General features: G+C 43.6%; 1 protein-coding gene across 1 annotated transcript; it reads right to left on the reverse strand.

Moving 5' to 3' along the window:
- Positions 1-14,475: 14,475 nt before the first annotated feature.
- Positions 14,476-15,610, reverse strand: LOC141735675 (uncharacterized). The gene is given in 4 exon segments (XM_074568721.1): positions 14,476-14,534; positions 14,916-15,359; positions 15,362-15,532; positions 15,535-15,610. Coding segments are annotated over 4 exon segments (750 nt in total).
- Between the last annotated feature and the right edge of the window lie 2,573 nt (positions 15,611-18,183).

The raw sequence follows: 18,183 nt of genomic DNA on the forward strand, positions 1-18,183 counted from the left end.
TATGTGCATGGTAGCACATCATTTCAATCTGTGAGCATCCCCTGAGTGATACTCAGTCAGCCATAAGCCTGTGTGTTGGCAGAGGATGTCCTTTAACAACACCCAATCACTCAGTCAAGCAGACTAAATGGGGTAGCAGGCAGCACCTTCACACCAGTGTATGCTAACTGAGCTCTCTGTTGATGTGTCTTGACCTCATAAGAAGACACAGCAAAAAGGCCAGAGTGAAGAGTAGAGAAAGGCTAACCTTGCCTTGTCTGCTAAAAATGGCAGTTTCCTTTACTCCATTCAGTCAGAAACAAACATATTTTATATATGTGTGTGTGTTTACATGAGTGTGTGTGTATATATATATAAGAAAAATAAAACTTCACACACAATTTCCTTTTTGCAGTATGGGAATGTAACCACTATATGACACCAAGAGATAGTTCCTACAGACCTGATTTTTTATTCTTTATTCATCTGCCTGTTCAAAAGGTGACATTCTTGCTGAGATTGTAATTAAGATTACAGAGCTAGGCAAATTAAGTGATCTGGCAAGTATTAATAGTTACCTTACTTTAATATTACCAATTACTGTCCTAGTGTGCAAAGAGCTTGGAATTTATGATCATTTGGACAGTAGATCTCAAACATCACCTCTCCTTCCCTGCTGTGTTTACCTTTAATTGGTTATTACAGAAGCATCATTTCTATTGCCACAGCCAAGAATCTGCCAGTGCTCCTACAGCAAACTTCCCAGTTGTGGTGGCTTACAATTCATCTCTGAGAATCCACCCAAGGTGAAAACCTGGTTTTGTCAAACTTCGGTGCAGGATCATGTATTTATACCAGTCCTTCTTTGCCCTTCTCTATTACCTTCATCTTTCTCTCAAAATGAGCTAAAGCTTCAAGGTTTGATAATAAGAATTAAGAAATGTTTTTCCTTGCTGAAAGGAACGTCAAAATTATCAGTATGAATTTCTGAGATTTATTTTTTGGTAATGGAAAAGAGGAAGCATGTTTGAAATTATCCTCTTCTGTTATTTTAATAATTGTCAGTTACACTACCTTTTCAACCAAAAAATTTATAAGTATCCAAGGCTGACAGGTCTGCATGGATGGTGGACAGAAATTTAGTCCCATCTGTCTGTGTATAAATTCATAAAAGCAATATCATATGACTAATGTCACCCATTAATGTCAATTAGAGATGTAGAGCCTGCTTGGTAATACAGAGATTTGGTTTGGTCATGCAAAAAATATGCAAGTCTTAGAGAAACAATACTCTTGAAATCTTTTAGTAACTCCTTCAACCTCCTCCCACCATCTCCAAGTACTAATATAACTAAGCAATAACCTTTCAATGAAAGCAATCACTCATAAACATTCATTGGATTACAACAACAAAAAAATGGAGTAGAGTAGTTTTTCTCATATGAGCGTGTTTCAATTATGCCCATGTGTTTCATACACCTCAATATTATTACTGAGAAATTTGAACTAAGGGTGGTTGTCATTAAAACTTTAGCAGTTCCCTGCTGTGTATATTGTAGTCATCACAGTAGCAATAATAACTGGAAGACAGTACTTATGAAGATCTTACTGGTGAACTCTACATATATAAGCAGCAACAGAGAATACAACATAAACTCCTGTTGAGAATATTAACGGGTGTGGGAAAGCAATGGAAGATCAGCGAGGAGGATTGTAAATACACTCAAGGGACTCGCACCTGGGGTACTGGAAAACACATATATCACACCAATTGTTATTCAGTCTTGGGTGCTTGCAAGGAAAACGCTTGCACTTAGGTAACATAAGTCTTCGATGGACTCAGGGACACCTTATCTAGCCACTTGAGAATCCTGGCCTGTTGTGGAAGAAGATCAAAGCACAGTGAGAAAACTATGCCTGTTTGAACCTTATAAATACCAGCAAGAACAGGGAGTCCATGTGTGCTCTTGCTAACAATGACTCTCTCACTGACAAGGACTCTTGCTAACAAGGACTCTCTCTCGTGCTACAGTGCCCGTGGTCCCTGCTTGCGTGCCTCTGCCCGGGTGTTGCTTCGGAGATTCCCCGGTCTGCAAGGTATCAAGATTAAATTTGTTCTTTGCCTTTCATCTGTGGTTTTGCAGTTGTTCCTGTGTCCTGCCTGCATTGGCTCACACATTTGGCGTAGTTGGCAGCTCCAGGAGCAACTATGCCATGGCTGAGGAAAAAATGGTGGGTTGGGGGGGGAAACTGAGATGTCTTCCTATATTTCGGGATGGCCCAGTACTGAATATTGGACTCCCATTGCTGCTTTTCTGGGTCAATTGACTCTGCCGCAGGCATGGCCTGAATTAGATGACAGAGCAGTGATTACCACCCAGGCAATTGAAACAGCTATGCATCGGTTGGCATGGAAAATGGCATCGCATTCTTCGTGTGAATTAGCAGGGAAATTAGGATGTGTAACCAGTTCTTTTTACAGAGATTCCAACGTACAAACCAGAGCTCACACAAAGAAAAAAAAAGTTAACTCAGCTTTATTGTGAAGCCTTGCTAAGCAGTTCCCAAATGTCCCAAAAGCTGCTTAAGAGAGTCTTACCAACCCATAGATCATAGTAGCACCAACGAGCAGCAGGATAATGAGGAGCCACATCAGTATGGCAGAGGGAGGTAGGCACAGTGCCTTCAGGGCATCCCATGTATCTTCAAAGTGCACTCATGTCTGTCTCTCTCTCCGGCCCGAGACAGTCCCCCTTATATCCCGCACCGGATTGAGTGGAAAAGTACAGGCTAGAGTTGCTGCACACGTGGCCAGCGCATGCAGCGAGCCCCACCACACTCGTGATCCAGCTTTGCTAACGGCAGCTGTCTGATACGTGACTACATTGTTGCACTCCCTTCTTGTTGTTTTCTTCTTTGAAAGTCAGGTTCTCATGGATACGCACGTAGTTTTTGCAGCAACAGTACTGAGTTCCTTCTCTCGGCACGTATACTGGGTTTGGTTCAACTAGTAATTTTCCATCGTGTCTCACTCGGACCATCCTCTATTATCCCTTACACAGGATGGCTGTTAGCTACTGGACTTAGAACTCTTAATCGTGAAGTTGTTGCATTACGTAGTAAAGTGAGAGAATTGGAAAAGGAATACAGGAGTTTACAGGATGAAAAGGTGATCGCGCAAGAAGTAATTACTGTTCAAGCAGAGCGGTGCCAGGAGCTGCAAGATAATGTAGACCGGTTGGTAGTATGTACTGTTAATAAACAAAGGGAGAAATATGGGAAAAGTAAGCTTTCAATTTCCCAAGTTTGTGCTCTCACCACAAAATGGTCATGGGATCCCGAGGAATGGGATGAAAATATTTGGAGTGAACCCTCAGACTCCAAGACTGAGTTTGAATTTGATGTGGACTTAAAAAGCAGTGAGGTGGTGGTAGCACGACCCCTCATTCAAATGCGGGGGGAGCAGGAACAAGCAGACAGGGGAGTGCAGATCACGCGTACTGACACTCCGAAAGAGTTAAGGGAATTTTTAGAGATTTAGCAGCAAATCTGGCATGGATTCTGCCAGCTTGGGATAGTTGTTGCATGAAAGGGGCAAAGCGGTTTTGGCAGAAGATAAACCCCCTTGCGTTCTAATACTCCTCACCGAGGTGGGAGGCTAGGTGCGGCTAGGTTTAAATTCTGAGTGATGCCCAATTCAGCACTATCAGTCCAATCGTGTTTAATATGTATTAAACTATTACAATTTGGATACATTAATAGTGGACTGCACCTTCAGTCTAGTCATGCTCATGAACTAGCATGGCCACTCTCGAGTCTTTGGTCGCGTTCAGTGAGAAACCGAAACGACTAGCTACTTAAACAGTGCAGTTTATTTAAACAACAGATATATAGGTTCTCAGGATTGCCGGTGATAAATACACTGTCTGCAAAGCACGTGCAAATGAAAGTATTGTTACATATACAAAACGCATGACAAAGTTATAAACGATACAGCCTGGCTATAAATGTAGGAAAGAGATTCCCTAGAGAAATTTCTAAGTTCCTCGAGAAAGCACTCGGTATAATCTAAGTCTTACCCAAAGGCATCCCTATCGGGGGGGAAGAAAGGCTCAGCCCGTCGACTGATCCTGGAAATCAGTGATGGAATTCTTCGCGATGGTGTCTTCCCTGGGTATCCCCCCTCTCTCGGGCTATTTTTATACTATTTGTTATCTTCCAGGTGGAGTTTGAGTGACTTTAGTCATACATACTTTTATTATGATTGGTGTAAAATTCTCTCGCTTCACAATTAAAGGTATAGTTTACGAGAAATTCAGGGCGCAGACTCAAGAAGGAGTGCTCGCACCTTGGAGGTGGGTAGCCTTCGGGATGGAGGTGTGTTTTGGTATTATAATGACATTAGAATGAGCAAAGTTCGCACAAAGGACAGCATTTCATCAAAATTTGACAAAATGTTGGCTCCGAGTATCGAGCGGGCAGCTAATTGGCAGCTTATCTGTTTCATGGTATCATCCCATTCCCGTATCCGCTATACATCATAAGGTAAAGCCACGGAATAATTGCATCCCGCCCCATACCTCATGTAGCTTCACAAGCATCCTTATCAGGGAACCACAGGTGTTGTATTCTTCATGCCAGCTGTGGCTATTTTCTACCTCAGAAGCCTCTTGATTTTATACTTGTCCTTAATGTGTGAACAATGCTGTACTTTTGTATTTTTAGCCAATTTAGTAATTATTCCACAATAGTGGAGCTGCATCTATCCATTTATCAGAGAGTGAAAAAGATTTATTAAGCCCTATCCCCATTCGTGATCAGATATGAGGATATGCTCAGCTGCAAAATGTCAGAGGTCCTGATGGGCAAGACATTATTGCACCTGTGTTGTATCAGTGGTTGTGTGCAGCAGTTTTAACAGCATATACAGAACTTGTTGAATTAGTGTCGTCCCTCGGAAACTGGTGTGCAACCAAGAAAGGTATTAATTTGGTGCAGCAGATGGGGATGGCTCACGTGTTGGTTACAGGATGCAATCCGGACAGTGTAGCAGTGACAAGAAGTATCAAAATGCAGTTTTTGAGAGGAGCGCCTGCCTCACTAAATCCCTTGGTTATACCAGCAGTGACAAATGCTATGGGTACTGTAGGTGCCCTAGGAAATACCTTGAGGGAAACTGAGACTGTGATTTCGGGATCATCTGTGTGGGTGGTCAATAAAGGAGAGCCGACAAAACAGAAAGCAGTTACAGCATGGGTGACAAGGAAACAAATGTGGAATGATTTTTGTACAAGCTGTTAGCCCACAATCAGAAAGAGGTGGGATCACAACATCAGAAATGTTTCCCCGGTGGCAAAGGTTAGCATTTATGCAAAAAAGCCGACCGCCCCCAGCCCCACCACCAACTCCGCACCCCCCCTCCGCCCTGCCTGACACCTCAGTGCAAGATGTGACCTGGGAACAAAAGCAATATACTTTCCAAGTATTGCCTCAGGGATACACACACAGTCCCTCCATTTGCCACCTAACGATAGCAGCTGATGTAGCAGTATGGTCGGGTACCGTTACTGTTTACTATTATATTGATGATCTATTGATTATGGCAGAGTCACAACAAGAAAATGAAGCAGCTGCCGAATTGCTGAAAGCGCATTTGCAGGACCGAGGCCGGGCAATTAATCCAAAGAAAATACAGGGCCCTAGTGCTACTGTACAATTTTGGGGAATAGCTTGGCATGGACAGATTAGAGAAATATCAAATCAGGTACAGCAAACAGTCCAGTGATTTCTTGTACCAATCACAGTAAAACAGTTACAGATCTTTTTTGGGACTTTTTGGGTATTGGAGGACTTTTATCCCACATTTAGTGATATTAACGTGCCTTCTGCAGAAATTAACTAGGAAGAAAGTTGTCTGGCAGGGGACCAAGCAGCAACAAGAAGCCTTTGATGCCTGCAAAAATGCTTTGATTGAGCATTCACAATTATACACTCCTAAGCAAGGATACCCTTTTGAATTAGAAGTAACAATTCCAGACGATACAGTCTCGTGGGGATTGTGGCAGATGACTGGGATGAAAAATCAGAAAGAACCTGTAGGATTTTGGTCCAAGGCATTACAAGGTTCCCCTATACATCATAACCCAACTTCTCCTCTTACTTTACATCCTTTGTTGTTGATATCAGATTCTGGAGTTCTTGTATTTCAGGTGCCCTCGACAAGTACCTGTGCCTTATCTAGAGGAGATAGATAGCATTGGAATGGTGTTATTGGTATCACGAGCCCAGTATCGAATTGAAGTCCGATCCGAAAAAGCACAAGCCACAGCTTCCCAGTCTGTGTGGGCAGTTACCCTGCATCAGGTCATCAAACCTGGGGTAATATTGGCTGAAGGAGCTGGAGCAATAGCATATGTATTGCTGGAAAGTGATGACACTCCTGTATTCCTCCCCTATCACAGGTTGGCTCGCCATGCTTTATAGTCTGGTACTACAAGTACACACCCTGGATACATCTCTGCAAAAGCAACACGTAAATACTTGGATGTGGTTAGTCTCTACTGTAACTAACTCATTTGCCTTTTATATATTAAGGGAAGGTCAACAGCTGCAGATATTTAGATAACTTGTTTTCAGTGGTGCATCAACCCCAGCAGCTGTATTACAGAATGATACTATGCTAAGTGATTTTTGATATTAATGTCTTTCATTGCTATCTTTTCTGAGTAGGTAACGGCTGTATGCCAATGAATATTACAATATCAACTGAAGGTGGACTATTTCCCCCCCCGACACCAGAAATGCCGCTTCGACTGTGACGGCATGTGTTCCCTCAACATAACTGATGAAACAGCCAGTACGGAGCACGACATTCAGCATTCTCTGGGACTTAACACACCAAATGAACCAAACTACTGGTAGTGTCTGCCTGGCTGAGTGGTTTAATCCCCTGACAAGAGGAATGGGACACCTCATTCAAAGCAGTATTGTAGAGATATGTTTATTCCTTTTTCTATATATATGTTTATTGCATGCCTTTGTCAATTACTCTGTGTTATACCCCATGAGACTAAATGAACCCCAGCAGAAGTGGTCTCTTGAGCGAGGGGGTGGAATGTGGGAAAGAAATGGAAGATCGGCGAGGAGGATTGTAAATACACTCAAGTGACTCGCACCTGGGGTTCTGGAAAACACATATATCACACCAATTGTTATTCAGTCTTGGGTGCTTGCAAGGAAAACACTTGCACTTGGGTAACAGAAGTCTGTGATGGACTCAGGGACACCTTATCTAGCCACTTGAGAATCCTGGCCTGTTATGGAAGAAGATCAAAGCACAGTGAGAAAACTATGCCTGTTTGAACCTTATAAATACCAGCAAGAACAGGGAGTCCATGTGTGCTCTTGCTAACAAGGACTCTCTCGCTGACAAGGACTCTTGCTAACAAGGACTCTCGCTAACAAGGACTCTCTCTAGCACTACAGTGCCCGTGGTCCCTGCTTGCGTGCCTCTGCCCGGGTGTTGCTTCGAAGATTCCCCGGTCTGCAAGGTATCAAGATTAAATTTGTTCTTTGCCTTTCATCCGTGGTGTGTGGTTGTTCCTGTGTCCTGCCTGCATTGGCTCACACAGGTAGAAAGGAGGACCCCGGGAACTACCGCCCTGTCAGCCTCACCTCTGTGCCTGGGAAGATCATGGAACAGATCCTCCTGGAAGCTATGCTAAGGCACATGGAGGACAGGGAGGTGATTTGAGACAGCCAGCATGGCTTCACCAGGGGCAAGTCCTGCCTGACCAACCTCATGGCCTTCTATGATAGAGTGACTACAACAGTGGACAAGGGGAGAGCTATGGATATAACCTATCTGGACTTCTGCAAGGCCTTTAACACGGTTCCCCACAACATCCATCTCTCTAAGTTGGAGAGAGATGGATTTGATGGGTGGACTGTTCGGTGGATAAAGAACTGGATGGATGGTCACATCCAGAGGGTGGTGGTCAATGGCTCAATGTCCAGATGGAGAGGGGTGACAAGTGGTGTCCCTCAGGGATCCGTACTGGGACCGGTGCTGTTCAACATCTTCATCAATGAGATAGACAGTGGGATCAAGTGCACCCTCAGCAAGTTTGCAGATGACACCAAGCTGAGTGGTGCGGTTGACAGGCCAGAGGGATGGGATGTCATCCAGAGGGACCTGGATGAGCTAGAGAGGTGGGCCCATGCAAACCTCATGAAGTTCAACAAGGCCAAGTGCAAGGTCCTGCACTTGGGTCGGGACAATCCTCATTATCAATACAGGCTGGGGGATGATATGATAGAGAGTAGTCCTGTGGAAAAGGACTTGGGAGTACTGGTGGATGAAAAGCTGGACATGAGCCAACAATGTGCACTTGCAGCCCAGAAGGCCAATTGCATCCTGGGCTGCATCAAAAGAACTGTGGCCAGCAGATCGAGGGAGGTGATTTTCCCCCTCTACTCTGCTCTGGTGAGACCCCATCTGGAATACTGTGTCCAGTTCTGGAGCCCTCAGCACAAGAAGGACATGGACCTGTTGGAGGGGGTCCAGAGGAGGGCCACAAAGATCATCCGAGGGCTGGAACACCTCTCCTATGAGGACAGGCTGAGAGAGTTGGGGTTGTTCAGCCTGGAGAAGAGAAGGCTCCGGGGAGACCTTATAGCAGCCTTCCAGTGCCTGAAGGGGGTCTACAAGAAAGCTGGGGAGGGGCTGTTTGCAAGGGCACGTAGCGACAGGATGAGGGGCAATGGTTTTAAACTAGAGCAGGGTAGGTTTAGATGAGACATTAGGAAGAAGTTCTTTTTACCATGAGGGTGGTGAGGCACTTGAAGAGGTTGCCCAGAGAGGTGGTGGAGGCCCCATCCCTGGAGACATTCAAGGCCAGGCTTGATGAGGCTCTGAGCAACCTGATGTAGTTGAAGATGTCCCTGCTTACTGCAAGGGGGTTGGACTAGATGACCTTTAAAGGTCCCTTCCAACCCAACACATTCTATGATTCTATGATTCTATGATTCTATGATTCTATGACTGAGGGAGCAAAGTCCCTCCCAGTGTTAGTGAAGACAAGGTTCGTGACCACCTGAGGAACCTGAACATACACAAGTCTATGGGACCTGAGGAGATGCACCCCAGAGTCCTGAGGGAATTGGCTGATGGAGTTGCCAAGCCACTCTCCATGATACTTGAAAAGTCATGGCAGTCAGGTCAAGTCCCCGGTGACTGGAAAAAGGGAAACATCACACCCGTTTTTAAAAAGGGGAGAAAGGAGGACCCCAGGAACTACCACCCTGTCAGCCTCACCTCTGTGCCTGGGAAGATCATGGAACAGATCCTCCTGGAAGCTATGCTAAGGCACATGGAGGACAGGGAGGTGATTTGAGACAGCCAGCATGGCTTCACCAGGGGCAAGTCCTGCCTGACCAACCTAGTGGCCTTCTACAATGGAGTGACTACAACAGTGGACAAGGGGAGAGCTATGGATATCATCTATCTGTACTTCTGCAAGGCCTTTGACACGGTCCCCCCACAATATCGTGCTCTAAATTGGAGAGAGATGGATTTGATGGGTGGACTGTTCGGTGGATAAGAAACTGGCTGGATGGTCGTATCCAGAGGGTGGTGGTCAATGGCTCGATGTCCAGATGGAGAGGGGTGACAAGTGGTGTCCCTCCACGGTCCGTATTGGGACCAATACTGTTGAATATCTTCATCAATGACATAGTGGGATTGATTGCACCCTCAGCAAGTTTGTGGACAACACCAAGGGCGTGGTGCAGTTCTATTATGCTTTGAGAAAACCCATAATAATTTATTGTCGTTTAGACAATTATTGTATCACCTGATGACCCCTCCCCACCCGGAAAGGGGTATCGGGGAAAGCAAGGAAAAGGAGGGTTGAAATATAAATAGATTTAATAGGATAAGAATAAATAATTAACCATAATACTAAAGAACCAGTATTAATCCCGATACTAATATAAGATATACAAGAATTATACTGAGACAATTATATCAGAAGGAAGCTGTGCACTCCCAGCAGTGGACAGAAAATGTCGGACACTGCGAACGCAACGGCTTCAGGAGGAAGGGAAGGTCTCAGGGGTCCGTCACCGGGGCAAGGAGTTTCTCTGGACTGCCACCATCAAGGGAAAGTGAAACTATGCAGCAAACTTTCTAATTTATATCGAATGTGACACTCATGGTATGAAATAATCCTGTTGGCCAGCCTGGGTCAAATGCCCAGCCCTTGCTCCTCCTCATCCCTGCACCTGGCAAGGCTTGAAAACACTGAGACCTTGAATCCCACATAGCCTAGCTGGCTATAAAGTAAATATTTTCCTGAATTCAGACACTAGAGTCTTCCAAAAGTGGAGTTTTCCCCAGCATTACAAGAGAAATTAGTCCTGTGTCGCTCAACCCAGGACAAGTTCACGTGCCTGATAGATGGGATGCCATCCAGAGTGACCTGTACATGCTCAAGAAGTGGGACCGTGTAAACCTTATGAGGGTCCTGCACCTGGGTCAGTGCAACCCCCGGTATCAATACAGGCTGGGGAATGAAGGGATTGAGAGCAGCCCTGCTGAGAAGGACTTGGGGGTACTGGTGGATGAAAAGCTGGGCATGACCTGGCAATGTGTGCTCGCAGCCCAGAAAGCCAACCATATCCTGGGCTGCATCAAAAGAAGCATGGCCAGCAGGTCGAGGGAGGTGGTTTTGACACTCTGTTCCATTATGGTGAGACCCCACCTGCATACAGTTGCATACAGTTCTGGAGCCCTCATCACAGGAAAGACTTGGACGTGTTGGAACGGGTCCAGAGGAGCACCACAAAAATGATCAGAGGGATGGTACACTTCTCCTATGAGGAAAGGCTGGGAGTATTGGGGTTATTCAGCCTGGAGAAGAGAAGGCTACGGGAACATCTCATTGCAGCTTTTCAATACTTAAAGGGGGCTTATAAGAAAGATGGGGACAGACTTTTTAATAGGGCCTATTGTGATAGGACAAGGGGTAATGGTTTTAACTAAAAGAGGGTTTAAATTAAGACTAGAAATAAGGAAGAAATTTTTTACTGTATGTGTGGTCAAACATTGGAACAGGTTACCCAGAGAGGTGGTAGATGCCCCATCCCTGGAAACATTCAAGGTCAGGTTGGATGGGGCTCTGAGCAACTATATGACATTTAAAGTTCCCTTTCAACCCAAACTATTCTGTGATTCTATGATAATGGCATTTCTCGGTTTCACTGACTAGATAAAAGTGAGAAAGGGCAGCAGTAGGTATCATGGTAGAGAGAATATTCATTGAAGTAATGACTAATTGCAAGGATGTTATTGTCCCAAAGGAAACAGCTGGAGGCAGTGTCAGGGTGTCGTGGTTTAGGCTGAATTGGCCAATGACGAGACAGATGCTTTCCCCCACCTCTCACTCCAAGGAGAGGAGGAGGAGAGATAAAGAGATTTACAAGTGTAGAAGGAACTAAACTACTTTAATGTAATATTAATAATAAGATAAAAAGGAAATAATGAAATAGATACAGTATATACAAATCCTTATCAAGCTCCCAGGATGACATCACCAGCAGGCACTGGGGAAGTCCCAGGCTGGATTTAGCGATGGACGGGAACTGGATTCCAGAGCTGGAGTCAGGAACACACAGATTGGGATCAAAGGCAGATGAACAGACAGGGTCCTCCTCAGATGTCAGGCATTGAAGGAAGAGAGCTGACCTTTTGATCCCTCAGCTTTTATACTGAGCATGGGGCAGATGGGATGGAATACCCCTGTTGGTCAATTTTGGGTCCCCTGTCCTGTCCGCTCCTCCCTGCAGGTGTGACCCCTCTACGCTTCTCCACTTCCGACCCTCCAATGGGGCACAAAACAAAGTTAGCTGACCTTGGTTGTTATAGCAATAAGTATAAGCAAGAGCCTCTCTGCGTACCATTCCTTGTCACTATTTGTAAACGTTGGTCTTATCACTCTGAGAACAAACAGTTTTTGGCACAATATGCTGTTAATTTCAGAGAGTTAGAAGAAACCTAGCTAAGAAGTAAAATTACTGAACAGAAAGTTGGTTCTGTTTTACCTCAAACAAGGACACAGGGGTATCCCACCTTCCTCTGCCAGAATGTTGAATGCTCTTAATTGACTGAATCCAGTGTGGTGAAAGCAGCTGATGGGAAACAACTCTCATGCTAGAAAAGGTGTCAGTTTTCTATAAGTCTCCTGCAGAAGAAATGGAAATGCAAATTCTCAGTTACTTTGATAATTAATTATATAACACATTCCATGCATTTCAAGTGAATTGCTGAAAATGTATCTTGAATTGAAAAAAAAATCTTGAAACTGATGCAGTTTGTGTGGAGAAATAAGAACCAAAATAACTGTTTACAAAACATAAATTAAGTCACAAGTGTCACAAATAAGGTCATTGAATATTGAGCTAATTGCCATGAAAGAAAAGTTCATACTAAATGTGGTATTTGCCAAATGTAGACAATTTAGTTATGTAATTACAACTGACAGTAAATGGGTGTCGCGGGTGGATTGATTAACTTCACTTGTAAGAAAGAAGTAGTGAAATGTTTATTAACATAAAACAGTGATTTAACAAAGTTAGTAGTGAATGCGACAGTGTTTTACGAGATTCCATGCCAGGGTACACTTGATTATTTACTGCATAGAGGCCAGGGTCAGACAAGCTCTCAGGGAGACCCTCCCGTTGAGTCACGAGGTTCAGAAAGGACCCCCTTGCTTTCTAAACTCCTTCTCAGAGGAGTCTAGGTGCGACTGGATCCAATCCTAGTCCCAGACTTGGTCAATGGTTTATGTCTAAAGGATTATATATGCGCAATCAGTCCTTTTTATCACTCAGCTAAGATTTCAAAGTTTAGCATGCTATTAGCCACTTACCGAGAATCTGTTGCAGCAAGGAATCTCTCAACCTCGAGGAGAAGAACCTTAAGCGAGCGTCCCCACTCAAGGGGAGATCCTGTCGTGCAGCCCGCTGCTGTGCAGGAGAGCTCAAAGGGCTCTTGGGCTGTCCACTATTTATGGAGTAAGATAATTGACCTATAGTCATATTCTCATGGGAACAAGATGCCTAGGTTCCCACTCCAGACAGTGTTTTGGTTATGTTGCCAGCCATCTCCCACAGTTCAAGTGCAACTCATAACAACTCCTGCTGATGGCCGTGGCTTGAGCAGGAGCTGGGAGGGGAAGGGGGAAAAGGGGAGAGCACACTGCCACAATGACTGAACTAATTAAACTGGAGCTCTGTAAGCAATTTGCCTCATTAAATGTTTTACAGTTCTATATCTGCATCAAAGTTATTTCGTGTTTAGTTTAAATAATAATAAAGGAGGGAAAATCAAGGTTTATTGGAATTTTGAGTATCTCAATTAAAATTATCTTATCTACAGAAAAGACTTCTGTAAATAATTACAGTGTTCTGTATTTTTTCTGCAGTTTGAAGAACAGAATGAAAGCAAATTTGATAGATTAGTTTAGTGTGAGTTCCATCATGTATTGATACAAATATACAGTTCACTTTTGTTATTAATCTCTTACCACCTCAATAATTGTTGTTAGAGGGAAAGTCTGTTCTCTTGCAATTATTCATAAAGACAGCTGTGTGATTTTGGATGGATATTCAACCAGATGGGAGAAAATCCACTATCCCTGCATGAATACTAGATGAAAATGGTAAAAGGTGTGGCTATAGATGGGTGGAACAACTTTCCAAATCTGCTTAATCAGATGTGTTCATTGTCTTGATCTTGTGACTTGCTATGATAATTTTCAAAGATGTTTTAGGTCAAATGCAGAATCCACGCTTTGAAATCTTTACATTTTCTGTGGAAGACAGTGCCTGCTTTCCAGTATCTTCTGTTCGTCCATGAGTTATAGACAGTAATACAGACATAAGCCAGATGCTCTGCTTTACTTTTGAGATGTAGAGGAACATGCTTCAGTAATTTCCCAAATAGATTTCCATTGTTTCATATAGTAAACAGCAACTGGTGGAAAAAAATCATAATTCAGATACAGAAAATGGACTCAGATTTCCATTCATATCTGCTAGGTGGCTGATAATTTCACTTCTGTGCTTTTTCCCCCTCTACTGTTGCATCTTATAGATGTACCTCCTCAAGCCTTTTTCTAAATACAACAATGTGGAGGGGGACAGGGGAATCCTCCTAAGTTTCCCTTTTTCACTTGAGAACTTCTCACTCTAAAAAGTGCAGTAAAGTGAATTGTTCGATATACAAAAACTAATGAAAAAAATCATCCACATCAATTGTCTGTCTTTCCAGTTTGCTGACAATTCCTCTCATACTTTGTTTAATTTCTGTTAAATTATCTTGCTCTTTGAAGCCAAGACTGCATCTTCATATGTGCATATACAGAGCACCGTTGGGAAACTACTACAATAGAAGTTAAACACTGGTGAGTAACCATGTGTCTATAAATGCATTGGCTAAATGTCCAGTTTAATGGGGATCTTCATTTTTAGTGATTTTTCAGGCACATTCCTCTCTAGATCAGAAGAAAAAAGATAGTAGAAATGAAGACTTATGGATTTCAATTTTTCCTTTCGCTCATCATTCTTTTTCTGTCAAATGCCAGCTTTCTGGCATTTTCTTAAAGCAAATTTTAGTTCTTTAAGCAGAAAGCACAAGCACAAAATGTAGCAGTGATTTAATTCATGTTTAATATAAAGTATGTAAATGCCATGTTCACACTTAATCAAAGAACATTTCTGTGTATGAAAACAAAGCAAAGGCAGGCTTTTTTAAAAAAGAATATCATCACCCCTGTCAAAAAGGGGATACAAAAGATTTCTCTTTGCCCCTAGATTTTGGGGGGGGATGCGATCCTCCCATTGTTCTACTCTACGCACAGTGAGTTTAGATTTACCCGATTCCCCTATAAGGCCCATCCTTTGCTTATATCTAATCAATTCTTGTGCCACCTCCACCCAGGTCATGGCTCTCCCCTGCTGATTCTGTCTCCCTCCCCTCAGGGCTAATGCGTCCCACAAACGGTCCTGGAGTTGGATAGCATATAGTTTCAAAGAGTCAGGCAAGCCTCGGATCAGGGGAGTCATTCTGTCAGGATTTGCATTTAGTAACATTGGAGAGGGTTGCCGAGATATTAAACGTCTGCCATGCATCAACTGGAGACAGGCAGTTTTTTGAAGACTTTCGGTTAAGTGGTTTATAATCGGGGTCTCAATACACACGGGGTCACCTTGTTCCATGGGATCTAACCCCCCTGCCCAATATGCAACTCGTTGGGTTAAGGACCACGGTTCTCTCGGATCATCAGTGGTCAAAAATACCCTGGGCCCCCAGTACCCTGTGCCTCATTTTCTGACAATAAAATCCTGTCTCCGCCAGTCAATGACACCCTCCACACGTACTCTGTCTCAGTCTCTTTTGCTAAGCGGGTATATTTTTCTTGAATCTTAGATAACTCAGTCGCTGAATATGGTATCGTTCGGGTGGTAACTTGTGGGCCCCTCCCGCCTGACCATTATTAGTAGTCTCGGTCTTAATTAGAGGTCTCAATGTTGCCTCCTTATTTTGGAGGTAAAAAATTTTCCGGCTCATCTCTAACTCCTTTGTCGGATACAAAGGTCTATTGGCCAATTTTGCCAGACTTGTAAATCCCAGTTCATTATCCAGGAAAGGGTTAAGATCTGTCTGGTCATGGGTTTCTTGTTTACTCTCCTCTAGTTCAGACCATAAGATTTTTTCTAGGTCCAGTGCATCCGACAGAGCCGCATGGAGTCATTGAGCGGTGTTACACTCAGCGGTTAATTGACTTTGCAAAATTTCAATTTGCTCTTGCAAGGATTTTATTTTCTCTCCTTCTGTTTTCCTGATCAAGTGTCTATCCTTCTGGGCTGCAGTCACTGCTGCCCCTAATACCACACACACTATAGCTTTTCCTTTACCTCACTGCAACTTTCGCTCCTTCGCAAGGGTAGTGATACAACTTGCCACTACTTCTGGATTATGCCAATTATCGTGGGCCCAGACCATTCCCAGCGGAGTAGGACACGCCTTATACTCCTTCAATTTTTCCAAAATTGGGGAGCAGTCAAGCACAGACATTTCTCAGGCCGTCATGGCTTGCTACTGCTCGAATCTCCCCTGGCTTACAGCTGAGAGGCCACTTCCTGGACTCTCCCTGTCTGCAGTCGGATAGAGAACCTGTATCCCTTAGGCTAATGGGTAGCAGTCAGGCCTTTGCTCCTGCTCGAACCTCTCCCGGCTTATAGCTGAGAGGCTGCTTCCCGATCCCCCCTGTCCGATGCCAGATAGAGAATCGGTATCCCTCAATATGGGTAGCAGTCAAGCACTAACTCCTGCTCAAACCTCTCCCAGCTTATAGCTGAGAGATCATTTCCCTTAGGACCTTCCAACACCAAGAAAATCCTATCCATGACGCCATTAGAATGTCACGTCCCACTCTCAGGAAAGAGGGGGGGTAAGTGACTTCAGATTCATAAATTCCCAACAGCGCGGACTAAGGTGAGATAAATCTCAAGGTCCGTATAAAAACATTTATTAGCTTCCAAAAATGGTTAGTATAGATCTTAACAAATCCACGATAATTGGTTAGGTATATAACAAATTATGGCAAATGGTGAGGTATGCATTGTGTTACTTAACAACAGGTATAGGACAACTTATGGCAAACGGTACTTAAGGTCCTACTTAAGGTCATTACTTCACAACTCTAACCGTTACTTAACAATTCTAAGAGAAAAGAGAAACTGAGGGATAGAGAAAGGAAAATACAGAGAAAAAGACAGAGAGAAAGAGATCACCGGTCGTGGTTCCAGCGTCTTTTTCAAGGAGTCTTCCCAGTCATAATCTTCTTCTTTCTTGGAAAAATCTTTCCAGGCACTGTCGTCTTCTTTTGTTTCTTCTTGGTTCCCCTTCTCTAAGGGCACTTATTTTCCCCTTTTATGTTTGCTGAATTAGCATGGTCCACCCCCCTTGCCGAGGACAGCCTTGTCTCAGCTTTCTCCCTTCTCCCAGGTGATGTGTAGCATGATTTGAGTGGAGAGACCAGTGCCATAGTCATACGTTTAGCATGATCTCTATAATCTTCATTAGCATATGCAGGGGCGTGCGCTTTCATATGCATTTCGCAGATAATGAAGCAAAGGTCACTCATCAGACACAATGGCCTTGAGAACTGAGAACTAGCAAGCTCACCACACGAGTGGCAGAACTATCCTGTCTTCACAAGACAGTTCTCCCACACTTCCAGGTGCCAGAAGTGTTAGCCTTATCAGTTCTTTGAAGGCCAGGCCTGCATTATTTATTTCCTTGCCAGTGTTTGAGGCATTCCATTGAAGGCTTGGAGGCCCTTCTGCCCCTTGTCAGGGAATTTACAGTCTGTCTCTTACAACCCCCTGCACTCACCCTTAAGCCAGAGAATCTGGGCTTGTTTCTTAAGGATGCTACTAGATAGATCTAACTGGAATGAAATAAAGGGAAGGATTTAATGTGCTCAAGAATCTTTGAACTCTGTTCATTATTTGAAATGGTTTACTTCAGGATAACAAGAAACACAAGTATCCAGAGGAAGTTCTCTGTAGAAAAATTGCTACATTTCAAAGATGCCTTTTATTATTTTTAGATTTGACACAAATAGTCATTGTTTTTATTTTTTTTAAAAAAAAGGCATTCCGTTACAAATAAGAAATAACTAATCACTCAACAATCCTTTTAATTTTATGGCACTGTAATCTGCTTCTGTAGAAGAGACAAATAGAAACAGCATAAACACAGATATTTTCAACAAGATATTCAGACCAGATCTTTCAGAAATGTTGAAAACCTGAGTGGCATCCCTACCTTTAAGTGTATTGGCTACGCCCCCAAGCTCAGGGTTATTTGCAGATTTGCTGAGGGTACACTTTGTCTCCTCCTCCAGGTCATTGCTAAAGGTATTAAAGGGGATAGGTGCTAGAATAGAGCCCCAAGGCCCCTGTGACTGGCCTCCAGGGAGAGTAGAAACTGTTAACCCCTGCCCTGGAGCCTGATGAACTAGTCAGTTATTCACATATCAAGTAGTCCACCTGTCTTTGACTTTCTGAATGCAAGTTTCATTAGAAATCACACTAAAACAAGGTGATTTCTGAAGCAACCCAGAAGTCATGTTT

Source organism: Larus michahellis, chromosome W (genome assembly GCF_964199755.1).
Source record: "Larus michahellis chromosome W, bLarMic1.1, whole genome shotgun sequence".
NCBI lineage: Eukaryota > Metazoa > Chordata > Aves > Charadriiformes > Laridae > Larus > Larus michahellis.